This window comes from Schistocerca piceifrons, chromosome 2 (genome assembly GCF_021461385.2).
Source record: "Schistocerca piceifrons isolate TAMUIC-IGC-003096 chromosome 2, iqSchPice1.1, whole genome shotgun sequence".
Classification (NCBI taxonomy): Eukaryota; Metazoa; Arthropoda; class Insecta; order Orthoptera; family Acrididae; genus Schistocerca; species Schistocerca piceifrons.
This window is the reverse complement of record NC_060139.1, coordinates 594,627,524-594,641,914: the sequence shown is the minus strand read 5'-3', so window position 1 is coordinate 594,641,914 and position 14,391 is coordinate 594,627,524. Positions and strand designations below refer to the sequence as shown.

Here is a 14,391-nt window from a genome sequence, read left to right as displayed (position 1 = left end):
GAAAAACGTAGGTACAAAGAAGATAACTGCGGACACACAACATGCAACGGAAGAAATACTTCAGTTGATCGCCGAAAGGAGGAAGTACAAAAATGTTCAGCCAAATTCAGAAATACAGTAATAAAAGTCACTTATGAATGAAATGAATAGGAAGCACCTAGAAGCTAAGGCGAAATGGCTACATGAAAACTGTGAAAAAATTGAAAAAGAAATGATTTTCGGACGGACTGACTCTGCATGTAAAATAGTCAAAACAACCTTCGGTAAAATTAAAACCAAGGGTGGTAACATTGGGAATTCCACTTCTAAATGCAGAGGAGATACTGGATAGTTGGAATGAGTACGCTGAAGGCGTCTATAAGAGGGATGACTTGTCTGATGATGTGATGGAAGGCGAATCAGCAATCGATAAGGAAGAGACAAGGAATCCAGTATTAGAATCAGAGTTTAAAAGAACTTTGGAAGGCTTACGATGAAACAAAGCAGAAGGGATGGATAACATTTCATCCGAATTTCTAAAATTATTGGGGAAGTGGCAACAAAACAACTGCTCACATTGGTGTGTAGAATGTAGGAGATTGGAGATATACTATCAGACTTTTCGAAAAACGTCATTCACACAATTCTGAAGACTGCAAGAGCCGACAAATGAGAGAATATCGCACAATCAGCTCAGCATCTCATGCAACCAGGTTGATGACAAGAATAATATACAGAAGTACGGAAAAGAAAATTGAGGATCTGTTATATAACGATCAATTGTGACCTTAGGAAAGGTTACGGCACCAGACATGGAGTTCTGACTTTGCAATTGGTAATGGAAGCATGTATGAAGAAAAATAAAAGAGGCATTCAAAGGACTTGTCGACCTGGAAAAGCGTTCGACAAGATAAAGTGGTGCAAGATGTTCGACATTCTCAGAAAAATAGGGGTAAGCTATAGGGAAGGATAGGTAATATACAATATGTATAAAAACCAAGAGGGAACAATAAGAGTGGAAGACCAACAACGAAGTGCTGTGCTAAATGTCGTGTGCCTAGAGCCTCACCTCGCGTAGGCTGTTCACCTCGTAGACCACGCGCAATAACAAAATGTAAGCATCGAAAAATTTTGTGGACGAGGTTCCGGTATTTTTTGAACAGACCTCATACATGAAACAGAAAAAAAGCAAAATATACAGGGTGCTCTAAAAAACAAACTTCTAGGACTTATAGTGAGGACAGTGTAAACTGTTCAAAAATGGCTCTGAGCACTATGGGACGTAAGTTCTGAGGTCATCAGTCCCCCAGAACTTAGAACTACTTAAACCTAACTAACCTATGGACATCACACACATCCGTGCCCGAGGCAGGATTCGAACCTGCGACCACAGTGGTCGGGCGGTTCCAGACTGTGGCACCTAGAACCGCTCGGCCACCCCGGCCGGCTGTGTAGACAGTATTTTGAATTGATACGTACAGTTTCCGTACTACAGCGTCTGAAAACATATTTGCTAGGTAGGTATGAAACCGTATAGTCATGGTGAAGTGCGCTTAAGTTGGATCGACTGATGTCATTCAACCCCTACTATTTGACCGCTGAAAAACGTTAAAAATACAGTTCAGATTATGTATATTATAAGGAGACAGGACACAAGGCCCCGGGAGTAGACAACATTCCATTAGAACTACTGACGGCCTTGGGAGAGCCAGTCCTAACAAAACTCTACCATCTGGTGAGCAAGATGTATGAGACAGGCGAAATACCCTCAGACTTCAAGAAGAATGTAATAATTCCAGTCCCAAAGGAAGCAGGTGCTGACAGATGTGAAAATTACCGAACAATCAGTTTAATAAGTCACGGCTGCAAATCACTAATGCGAATTCTTTGCAGACGAATGGAAAAACTGGTAGAAGCCGAGCTCCGGGAAGATCAGTTTGGATTCCGTAGAAATATTGAACACGCGAGGAAATACTGACCCTACGACTTATCTTAGAAGCTAGATTAAGGAAAGGCAAACCTACGTTGACATTTGTACACTTAGAGAAAGCTTTTGACAATGTTGACTGGAATACTCTCTTCCAAATTCTGAAGATGGCAGGGGTAAAATACAGCGAGCGAAAGGCTATTTACAATTTGTACAGAAACCAGATGGCAGTTATAAGAGTCGAGGGACATGAAAGGGAAGCACTGGTTGGGAAGGGAATGAGACAGGTTTGTAGCCTCTCCCCGATGTTATTCAATCTGTATATTGAGCAAGCAGTAAAGGAAACAAAAGAAAAATTTGGAGTAGGTATTAAAATCCATGGAGAAGAAATAAAAACTTTGAGGTTCGCCGATGACATTGTAAACATCAACAAAAGCAAAACGAGGATAATGGAATGTAGTCGAATTAAGTCGGGTGCTACTTGGGGAGCAAAATAACTGATGATGGTCGAAGTAGAGAGGATATAAAATGTAGACTGTCAATGGCAAGGAAAGCGTTTCTGAAGAAGAGAAATTTGTTAACATTAAGTATAGATTTAAGTGTCAGGAAGTCGTTTCCGAAAGTATTTGTATGGAGTGTAGCCATGTATGGAACTGAAACATGGACGATAACTAGTTTGGACAAGAAGAGAATAGAAGCTTTCGATATGTGGTGCTACAGAAGAATGCTGAAGATTAGATGGGTAGATCATATAAGTAATGAGGAGGTACTGAATAGGATTGGGGAGAAGAGAAGTCTGTGGCACAACTTGACTAGAAGAAGGGATCGGTTGGTAGGACATGTTCTGAGGCATCAAGGGATCACCAATTTAGTATTGGAGGGCAGCGCGGAGAGTAAAAATTGTAGAGGGACACCAAGAGATGAGTACACTAAACAGATACAGAAGGATGCAGGTTGCAGTAGGTACTGGGAGATGAAGAAGCTTGCACGGGATAGAGTAGCATGGAGAGCTGCATCGACCAGTCTCAGGAGTGAAGACCACAAACGAGAAAAAAAAAAAAAAAACAAAGGAGACAGGGTGGTAGTTATCCTTAAATAGTGAAATCGGCGTATTATAGTGAAATATTTAATTATTAAGCCAGAAAATTACAATGGGTCCTAACTTACATGTTGACAGCACAATCTCCCTCCAACAAAAGACTAGGTCAATGGCAAAATAATTAGCCTCTACTGTTTTGATATCTGAAATTAATTTAACATTTTCCACCGTTTCTGGAAACTTCGACTCATTTAGTACAGTTATAAAAATGTTCTTTTGACCATTGAGAAGTAATAACTTTTAACATTCAATTTTTATGAATAAATTGTCCACCTATACTGTATGATTACGAACAGCAGTTGAAAAAGAAGACGCTAAAGAAAAAAATAAGAGAAAACACTTCAAATTGAACCAAGTGGAGCAGCGGTTAGAGCAAGAGAAGTGCAGTTAAATATATCGCGATGTTTCTCAATATACGGTTGCAAAAATTCGGAGAACAGGTGTCAGAGATACAATTTACGTGCAGAAAATCTTACGAAACAGAAAATTTGAAGACTCTTATAGAGATTTAGTAGAACACGTTGACACTGAGCGTTGATCTGTGGTGATTGGTGGACAGCTACTCCTCATAATAGATGAGCAGTGTGATGTTAGAGGAAGGCAGCGGATGTGTTTGCTGAATCCTGTGAACCGCTGGTGGGAACCAGCAGCAAACCAGATACCGCAATGCGAGACATACTTCGTTCAGATTAGACTAGATTGGATTTGCAGAAGTATCAAACGTTACGTAGTTTTGCTGAATTTAGCTGTGACTTGGAAAGAAATTTTTTGTAATGAAAAGCGGTGGAAAGACTAACAGCTATTTAAAAAACATCATTACTGCAGCCTGTCAGCGGTACTTCGTACACGTACACACAATAGGTGGATATGTAAATGATTAGAGTTGCAGCTCTCTGTGACAGGTAAAATGCCCATCAGAGTGTTTTAGTGTTATTCGTTTTTAGTGTTGCAACCAAGCCTGGTAGGGCATCTAACAAGGCGACCTCCCGATCGCACCCCACTCAGATTTAGTTATAAGTTGGCACAGTGGATAGGCCTTGAAAAACTGAACACAGATCAATCGAGAAAACAGGAAGAAGTTATTTGGAACTATGAAAAAAAGAAGCAAAATAAACAAACTGAATAGTCCATGCGCAAGATAGGCAACATAAAGGACAATGTGGGCTCATGAGCGTCGTGGTCTTGTGGTTAGCGTGAGCAGCTGCGGAAAGAGAGGTCCTTGGTTCAAATCTTCCATCGAGTGAAAAGTTTAATTTATTCAATTTATGATTATCACACCCACAAGAAAACCTAAATCGGGCAAGGTAGAAGAATCTTTTTATCCATCCGCCAAGTGTACAAGTTAGGTGGGTCGACAACATATTCCTGTCATGTGACGCACATGCCGTCACCAGTGTCGTATAGAATATATCAGACGTGTTTTCCTGTGGAGGAATCGGTTGACCTATGACCTTACGATCAAATGTTTTCGGTTCCCATTGGAGAGGCACGTCCTTTCGTCTACTAATCGCACGGTTTTGCGGTGCGGTCGCAAAACACAGACACTAAGCTTATTACAGGGAACAGAGACGTCAATAAACGAACGGACAGATCATAACTTTGCGAAAATAAAGAAAGTAAACTTTTCACCCGAGGGAAGACCTCGTTCCGCAGCTGCTCACGCTGACCATGGGACCACGGCGCACCTGAGCTCACATTTTCCTTGATGTTGCCTATCTTGCGCATCGGCGACTCAGTTTGTATATTTTGCTTATTTTTTTTCATAGTTCCACACAACTTCTTCCTGTTTTCTCGATTGATCTGTGTTCAGTTTTTCACGGCCTATTCATTGTGCCAACTTATAATGAAATCTGAGTGGAGTGCGATGGAGAGGTTCCGTTGTAAGGAGCGTGAACAGCGTCGGATGTTGGGTGATCACTGTGAAAGACACGGAGGTGTTGGGTACACGTGTGGGACAGCGTTATCAGCACCTGACAATGTCTGAAAGGGACCTCATTGTTGGTCTCAACTTGGACAGCTGGTCAAATTGTGCAATAACCGTATCTATGGGGTATTAGGATGTGACAAAGCCCACTGCTGGCTTACATGGGAACTCGAGAGCAGGCATGCCCGTCGCTTAGGTTCTGTGTTATCACGACTGGCCACCGTGAGGAAGGATCGCCGTATTTTTCACCAAGCACATATTAACCAGTTCCCATTTGCCCCTGCTATCCAAGAACAAGTAATGGACTCACTGCAACATTATGTGTCATTCCATACTATTGGTCGGACGCTAGCAGCAACTGAAAGGGGAAGTACTGTCTCACGTATAGGCTGCCGTTAATACCACAACACCAATGGCTATATTTGATGTGGTGCCGTGATCAGGAGGCATGGGATACTGATGAATGTCGTCGCACTGTTTTCAGTTATGAATCGCGATTTTACCCCAGCCTTGATGACCATCAGGGAAGGTCCCGTTCTTCCAATAATTTGAAGAGGCGCAACGGTGTTACAGCTGCGTCATGGTGTGGGAAATTTGGGATGGTAGTGACTGAGAAAGTACTGATGGCACAACAGTACGTTACGAATATGCTGCATCCTCATGTGTTCCCCATGTGTGACAATATCGTTGCTCAATTTATCAATTGGCTAATGCTCCTGTCTTCGTGATGTTCTGACGCTCCCGTGGTCAGAAAGATTCTCAGATCTGTACCTCGCAGAACATGTCTAGGATCAGTGCAAAGTCAACTCCGTCCCATTGCCAGTACACAGAATATCAAGGACCAGTAATAATAAGACATCTTTATGACATTTCCCAACCGAACCAGTGTATGCATCCAGTCCAGAGGCGGTGCAACGGCATATTGATAACTGGGCTTATACTGATAAGTTCTTTATACATTTCGTTTGAGTTTGTAATCACTGAAATAATATCGCATATTCTCTCAACCCATGAAGTTTCATTGTTTCCTCCTCCCCTTCTGAGTGCTCCAAGGTTTTCGTCAGGCAGTATGTATGGTTTGATAATGGGACCGGTGAAGTGATTCAATGACTAAGGCATTATTATTGTATTCAGAAGGAACCAGTTTCAAATCCACGTCAGGCCACCTCGATTAAGATTATTCACATTTCTTTCAATTGCGAGGAATCCATCTCAGACAACGTGTCTTTGACTGTATGCCAAACCATTACTCTCTCCTTGATGGTCTTTCGATCAGATATCATGTCTCATTACTTCTAAATGAACTTTACCTTCTCAGTTTTACAGATATCAAATGGCGCCGTAACCGTAATGAGTGTTTCAAGGTGCCCTTTTTAGCTTTATCGTAAATTCTGAAACTGAATTTGATAACTGTGAGATCAATACGTGTGCACATTTCCGAGTATAAGAAGGAGCGGAGTGTCCGATTTCGACAGCTGCCGCCAGAAGACCACAATGAACGTGTTGGCTGTATTGCTGTTTGCCGCAGCGGTTGCGGTTAAGGTAAAATGGATGCAGTCACTTTAATATATATCTTAGGAGTACGGGAAACAAGCCGACTCATTCAGTGGTGATTTTCACCCTTGTGTAGACTAATCTGAGGCGAGAGTCAATGAATGCATTTATCACGTTAAACCAACCGAAATAGCGAATTTGCATCAGACGTTATGGGCAGTGGTTGAAACACTTGATCAGCTTCCCAGTGGATACCGGACCACGACACAAATCCGCCGGGCGGATTTCTCAAATTACACACATTCTAAATACTAACTGACCATATTATTTGACGAGAGCAACGAAACATTATGCCACTTCGCACACAGACTTTATAGTGTCCTAGGATAAGTTGTATCAACATTGTGCGGATGTTACGGCGACATGTAAGATTTGTAATTGTCACCATTACACAAATTTCGTGAATGTGGTACAATTTTTAGCATTTTCAATAATTTCTCACAACGTAAACATTTCTGTATTTATTTTATTATTAAATTCCACTCTTCCTAAGCAGTGAATTATGTGCATATACGATGTGTTCAGTTGAAAAAAAAAAAAATTCTGAATGTGTGTTCACGTAGTTCAAGAACTTAAGAAGTACATCACTAATACGAGAGCTGAATAAGACCTTAAAAACTTTACTTGCACACTCACTAACTTTTATAATACAAACCATTTCATGTTGTTGTTGTTGTTGTGGTCTTCAGTCCTGAGACTGGTTTGATGCAGCTCTTCATGCTACTCTATCCTGTGCAAGCTTCATCACCTCCCAGTACCTACTGCAGCCTACATCCTTCTGAATCTGCTTAGTGTATTCATCTCTTGGTCTCCCTCTACGATTTGTACCCTCCACGCTGCCGTCCAGTACTAAATTGCTGATCCCTTGGTGCCTCAGAACATGTCCTACCAACCGATCCCTTCTAGTCAAGTTGTGCCACAAACTTCTCTTCTCCCCAATTCTATTCAATACCTCATTATTAGTTATGTGATCTACCCATCTAATCTTCAGCATTCTTCTGTAGCACCACATTTCGAAAGCTTCTATTCTCTTCTTGACCAAACTATTTATCGCCCATGTTTCACTTCCATACATGGCTACACTCCATACAACTACTTTCAGAAACGACTTCCTGACATTTAAAGCTATACTCGATGTTAACAAATTTCTCTTCTTCAGAAACGCTTTCCTTGCCATTGCCAGTCTACATTTTATATCCTCTCTACTTCGACCATCGTCAGTTATTTTGCTCCCCAAATAGCAAAACGCCTTTACTACTTTAAGTGTCTCATTTCCTAATCTAATTCCCTCAGCATCACCCGACTTAATTCGACTACATTCCATTATCCTTGTTTTGCTTTTGTTGATGTTCATCTTATACCCTCCTTTCAAGACACTGTCCATTCCGTTCAACTGCTCTTGCAAGTCCTTTGCTGTCTCTGACAGAATTACAATGTCATCGGCGAACCTCAAAGTTTTTATTTCTTCTCCATGGATTTTAACACCTACTCCGAACTTTTCTTTTGTTTCCTTTATTGCTTGCTCAATATACAGATTGAATAACATCGGGGAGAGGCTACAACCCTGTCTCACTCCCTTCCCAACCACTGCTTCCCTTTCATACCCCTCGACTCTTATAACTGCCATATGGTTTCTGTACAACCATTTCATCTGTTGTCAAAATTCTCAAAACAGAACATTTGATTAATAGATACTTTACTCCTGCTGGATGTTGTTAATTACATGTCCTAATGAAACATATTAAATTCTTTACCCCGATAAAATTCCTAATGTTTCCACAGATTCTATTTGTCCCTCATTAGCTGAAGCGCTTACATCGCAGCCCCTCCTACTTTATTATCGGTTAATCCATTTCATGACAATTATGAACAAACATCACGGAGAAAATGTTTTGTACAGTAGATCTGTTGTAATTATTTCATGACAGCTTCAGTACAGGTATTAGCGTCAGTTATGTTACTTTCCCGCGTGTTTGTGTTGATTTTCCGATCCTTTGAAGATTTATCTGGGTATACAGTGAATAGAGCACATCACCGTTTAGTGGTCACTGCTTTGATTTCATTCATTCTGATTCCTTATGACGTTATACAGTGGAAATACACATAACTCACAATATATTGTAAAATAATGTTCTGCTGAATATGGCAACCCCTCGATTCTAGTTCAGTTTTAATAAGCGACGTAACTATTTCGAAATTATGTATTTTCAACAAAAATGCGTTACATTTGTTTGTTTACAGGCGCTGCCACAGAATGCGACGCCACTGCTCAGTGTTACACCTATGGTGAAGACATTGCCACTAGTGCGTAAGTATTTCTGCACAGTCCAGTCTCATTAATGTGATCACCGCTATGTTCGACGTTAACGTGCAATTGTCACTCACAGAGAGCAGGTGGCAGGATTAGCATTAGAGGGTATATAAAGCGTGTAGAGGTGACGCAGAAAATAGTGCAGTCGTTGTCGTACTGCGGGAACGAAGTGATTCATCTGACGTCCAGAAGGACTAGATTTCAGCTCAAGGGTGGAAATATTACCGAATCGCTAAATCTATAAACTTTTTGCATGCCACCGTGGTTGAAGATTACTGTGCATGGGAAACTGGCGCTATCTAAAAACGGCTGCGAGGCGACTGTGGAGCACCACGGGCCATATACACGGTGGTCCATTGATTGTGGCCGGGCCAAATATCTCACGAAATAGGCATCAAACGAAAAAACTACAAAGAATGAAACTCGTCTAGCTTGTAGGGGGAAACAAGATGGCACTATGGTTGGCCCGCTAGATGGTGCTGCCATAGGTCAAACGGATATCAACTGCGTTTTTTAAAATAGGAACCCCCATTTTTTATCATATATTCGAGTGGTACGTAAAGAAATATGATTGTTTTAGTTGGACCACTTTTTTCGCATTGTGATAGCTGGCGCTGTAATAGTCATAAACGTATAAGTACGTGGTATCACGTAACATTCCGCCAGTGATGACGGTATTTGCATCGTGATACATTACCCGTGTTAAAATGGACCGTTTACCAATTGCAGAATTGTGATCGAAATGCCCAACGGGCTTGTGCTTTGTATGCTGCTCGGTATCCTGGACGACAGCATCCAAGTGTCTGGACCGTTCGCCGGATAGGTACGTTATTTAAGGAAACAGGAAGTGTTCAGCCACATATGAAACGTCAACCACGACCTGCCACAAATGATGACGCCCAAGTAGGTGTTTTAGCTGCTGTCGAGGCTAATCCGCACACAATATCAGACAAATTTGCGCGAGAATCGGGAATCTCAAAAACGTCGGTGTTGGGAATGCAACATCAACATCGATTGCACCCGTACCATATTTCTATGCACCAGGAATTGCATGGCGACGACTTTGAACGTCGTGTACAGTTCTGCCACTGGGCGCAAGAGAAATTAAAGGACGATGACAGATTTTTTGCACGCGTTCTATTTAGCGCGAAGCGTCATTCACCAAGAGCGATAACGTAAACCGGCATAATATGCACTATTAGGCAACGAAAAATCCACGATGACTGCGACAAGTGGAACATCAGCGGCCTTGGCGGATTAATGTATGGTGCGGCATTATGGGAGGAAGGATAATTGACCCCCATTTTATCGATGCAATCTAAAAGGTGCTATGTATGCTGATTTCCAACGCAATGTTCTACCGATGTAACTACAAGATGTTTCACTGCATGACAGAATGGCGATGTACTTCTAACATGATGGATGTCTGGTGTACAGTTCGCGTGCGGTTGAAGCAGTATTGAATAGCATACTTTATGACAGGTGGATTGGTCGTCGAAGCACCATACCATGGCCAGCGCGTTCGCCGGGTCTGACGTCCCCGGGTTTCTTTCTGTGCGGAAAGTTGAAGGATATTTGCTATCGTGATCCACCGACAACGCCTAACAACATGCTTCAGCGCATTGTCAATGCCTGTGCGAACATTACGGAAGGCGAACTACTCGCTGTTGAGAGGAATGTCGTTACACGTATTGCCAAATGCATTGAGTTTGATGGATATCATTTCGAGCATTTATTGCATTGATGTGGTATTTACAGGTAATCACGCTGTAACAGCATGGGTTCTCAGAAATGATAAGTTCACAAAGGTACATTTATCACGTTGGAACAACTGAAATAAAATGTTCAAACGTACTACGTTCTGTATTATAATTTAAAAAACCTACCTGTTACCAACTGTTCGTCTAAAATTGTGAGCCATATGTTCGTGACTATTAAAGCGCCATCTATCACAAAGCGAAAAAAGTGGTCCAACTAAAACATTCATATTTCTTTACGTACTACACGAGTATGCAATAAAATATGGGGGTTCCTATTTAAGAAAACGCAGTTGATATCCGTTTGTTCTATGGCAGCGCCATCTAGCAGGCCAACGATAGCGCCTTCTGGTTTCCCCCTTCAAGCTAGACGAGTTTCGTTCTTTGTAGTTTTTTCGTTTGACGCTTATTTCGTGAGATATTTGGCCCGGTCACGATCAATGGACCACCCTGTATAACGAGGGTGAACGACGGCTGCGGGGATGTGTACGGGCGAGCAGGCGTGCGACTGTTGAGCAACTGACTACTCAGCTGAACCAAGGGGCTACCAACAATGTCATCAACGCACGTTCAGCAAACGTTGTTGGGTATGGCTGTTTCGTTCATGCACCCATACTGACTGCTGTTCATTGGTTACGAAGGCTGAAATTTGCAAACCATTACCGCTAATAGAAGCATAGTGAATTGTGTCCCTTAGTTTAAGTACAGTACAAATCTGTCAGCGGATGTATTAGAAACTTTATACGTAATTTATACCTATAAATTTATCGCATTTTAATAATCTTGTAGAGGAAATCTCATTCTGACTTTAATGTAAAATGCTGTTATTTAACACAAGCAAGGCATAGTTCTTACGCGCATGTATTTAGCACCGTCTGCAGCCCATTTTTTCCTGGTCGCTTGAGCCTGTACCTTTAAACAATTGGCCTTCGGCTCTGGCGCTGTGAATACTTAAGTTATGCAAATATTGTTATAATTTTATGTTGACAAGAGCCTTTACCAGTGAGCGAATACATTTGTGGGTTTATTCTGACGTATGCTGAATGTAATCTGGCTGCTGTCTTAAGCCAATGAATGTGATATTTCTGGTTTTTACGAGGGTCGTCCACAAAGTAAGTTCCGTTTCTATTTCTATCCGCGGCACCACGGGGCAGCCTTATGGAAATGCAGAAAACCTAAAGTATTAGAGGCCAACTATCCAATGAAAGCCAACTTACAAAGTTTCTAGGAACAATATTAAGTGAGGAAGCCACAAATATACTATAGCTCCCTACTCGCTTCTCCCATAGGGTCGCCAGAGACAATGTCAGGCTAATCACTCAGCGTGCAGATGTATTTAAGCAATCATTCTTCCAGTCCTCTATACATGAATTTCACTGAAAGGAACAATGGGAAGTACCGTCTGATAAGAATTTCTCAGTAGTTTGTAATAGCTGTAGATGTACACTTACAGTTAATTCCGTTAGATAATTCACACGTAGCGATATTTCACAGACAAGCATGTTCAATAAAAAGTGTCTTATCTGTGTAATACACAATCCACCCAAATCCGAACAGCTCTGTAGCTTTGAATTCACACTCTCAAGTCTTGAACCTTCCTGTCAACACATAATTGAAGCCGCAGATATGAACACGTTTCATAAGCAGCAGTCCCACAGTTTAAAAATTCAAGCATATACGTTCCTTACACTGCTTCACACTTGAGCTAACTCATCATATTGCAGGCACTCATATCTCTGTCGATATTTTCGCAACCAAGTCTCCAAACAGGATAATTCGCATAGATCGAATTTCTGCAACTGGCTTATCTAATCATGATGAAATATTAATTAGTTATTCGTTGCAATCTCCAAATAATAAACTACGAGTGGGCAGACAGATGATCTAAACGAGTATTTCGGCACGCATATATCATTACTTGACCAATGCACAAGGACGCAAACCATCGAATCCCTTGAAGTATCTGCGGTCGGTACAAACTAAAATTTTTTCTGCAGTCAGTAAACCTCAACACAGTGAGGAAGTGAATTGCGCCAATTCGTTCTGCGGCTGCAGGACAGCTGTATGTAGAGACACAAGATCTAGACACTATTTTTAGAAAACATAGGCATTGCCTACCGGAGACATAGCGACCGTTTTAATGAAAATTCAGATAAAACAGCAACTAGTCACACTCAATTTGATTAGCTATTATCGATTTTGCTAATCATATATGAGCATCGTCACATGTTTGGAAATTCCAGTATTTAACAACGACGACAGATAAAGTCGATCACTTAAAGTCACAGTATGATAACTTACAATATTTGCCGTGATGCCCGCATCTGATGAGCTGTTTTATGTGAATATCTAGTCGCCAACGATGAAGCCACTCTTTCACAGTATAGTAACTGAAATATTTATTTTGAGTGTTTCAGGTGAGTTATGTAAGAAATGAAAGGAATAAACTTATGAAAGGGAAGAGAAGGGTAATCAACCTCAAAAACCTGGAAGAACATTCCTCGAGTTTCCAAGAAGTCCTCCAAAGCAAGTCCCACGTAACTAAAGATGGTGATTTGGCGGAAATGATTGTTTCAAGTGCACAAGATGTCGGTGGGCTCTGCCAAAAAAATAAACAATCAAAGAAATTCAGTGCCAAAGCTGAAACCCTTTTACAACAGAGGAGAGAAATGAAAATCCAAACCGATCGTGACATGGTAGCGTATTCCGAACTATGTAAGGCAGTGCGAAGAGAAATGAAAACTGACATATAGAAATTCACTGAAGACACCTTATACGAGCAAGCTTGGAAAACAAGACAAGTTTAAAGTCAGCCAAACACAAACTCACAATCGGTAAAAAGCAGATTATCGCACTCGACGGAAATGACAGTCAAATCACTGAAAAGGAGGAGGTTTTGAAGTTCATCAGAGACTTTTATAGCAATTTGTATAGCAATCCAAGGGAAAATTTGAGTGTATCTAAATTAAATGATGTACCTAGTGTTCCAGATATACTCCCATCGGAAGTCAAGTGTGCTTTAGATAGCATGAAGAAGGGAACAGTGCCGGGTGATGATGAGATCAGTGTTGACATCCTCAAACTGGCAGGAGAGGTAACAATAAATCACTTGGAAAAAGTAGTTACTTCCTGTCTGCACTATGGTCCAATCTCACTGTCGTGGAACAAGGCTAAGATTATTTTGATGCGCGAGAAAGGAAGTATTCACAATATTAAAAACTACCGTCCTATCAGCTTGCTCTCAATTTTATACAGAATTTTCAAAAAAATTTTGTTAAACCGAATTAGTTCCACCCTAGGCTCACCCCAAAACTGTAGAAAAGCAGGATTTCGAAGCAATTTTACCACTATTGAGCCCATTCTGACCGTTAGTGAAGTGATAAGCAGAGCGAATGAATACCAACTGCCTCTCTGCATTGCCTTTGTTGACTTTGAAAAGGCATTTGACTCCGTTATCCATGTAGCTGTCCTCCAAGCTTTGAGTGAGCAAGGAGTTGGAGCAGCATACATTGAAGTGCTCAGGAAAATCTACGAGAATTCTTCAGCTTATGTTAACATCGGCGAATCAACTCAAGAATTTCGCATCATGTGGGGTGTCAAGCAAGGCGATCCCATCTCCCCAAAACTGTTCTCTGCTGTATTGGAAATGGCTAAGCTGAGCTGGGAAGGTAAGGGAATTAGAATTAATGGAAGAAGGCTTACCAACTTGAGATTTGCTGATGATATTGCCTTTCTGGCCAAAGACTTCGCAGAGCTCCAAAACTTAGTTACAGATCTTGCATCGGAATGTCAGCTGGTTGGCTTGAACACGAACCTTTCCAAAACAAAAGTAATGTCCAA

At 41.3% G+C, this 14,391-nt stretch overlaps 1 protein-coding gene across 1 annotated transcript in view; it reads left to right on the top strand.

Moving 5' to 3' along the window:
* Positions 1–14,391, top strand: part of LOC124775631 (brachyurin-like) — a 76,959-nt gene that overhangs the window by 38,191 nt on the left and 24,377 nt on the right. The window contains exon 2 of the mRNA XM_047250460.1: positions 8,725–8,791. Within this exon, the coding sequence (XP_047106416.1) occupies positions 8,725–8,791 (67 nt within the window). The remainder of the gene's footprint in view (positions 1–8,724; positions 8,792–14,391) is intronic.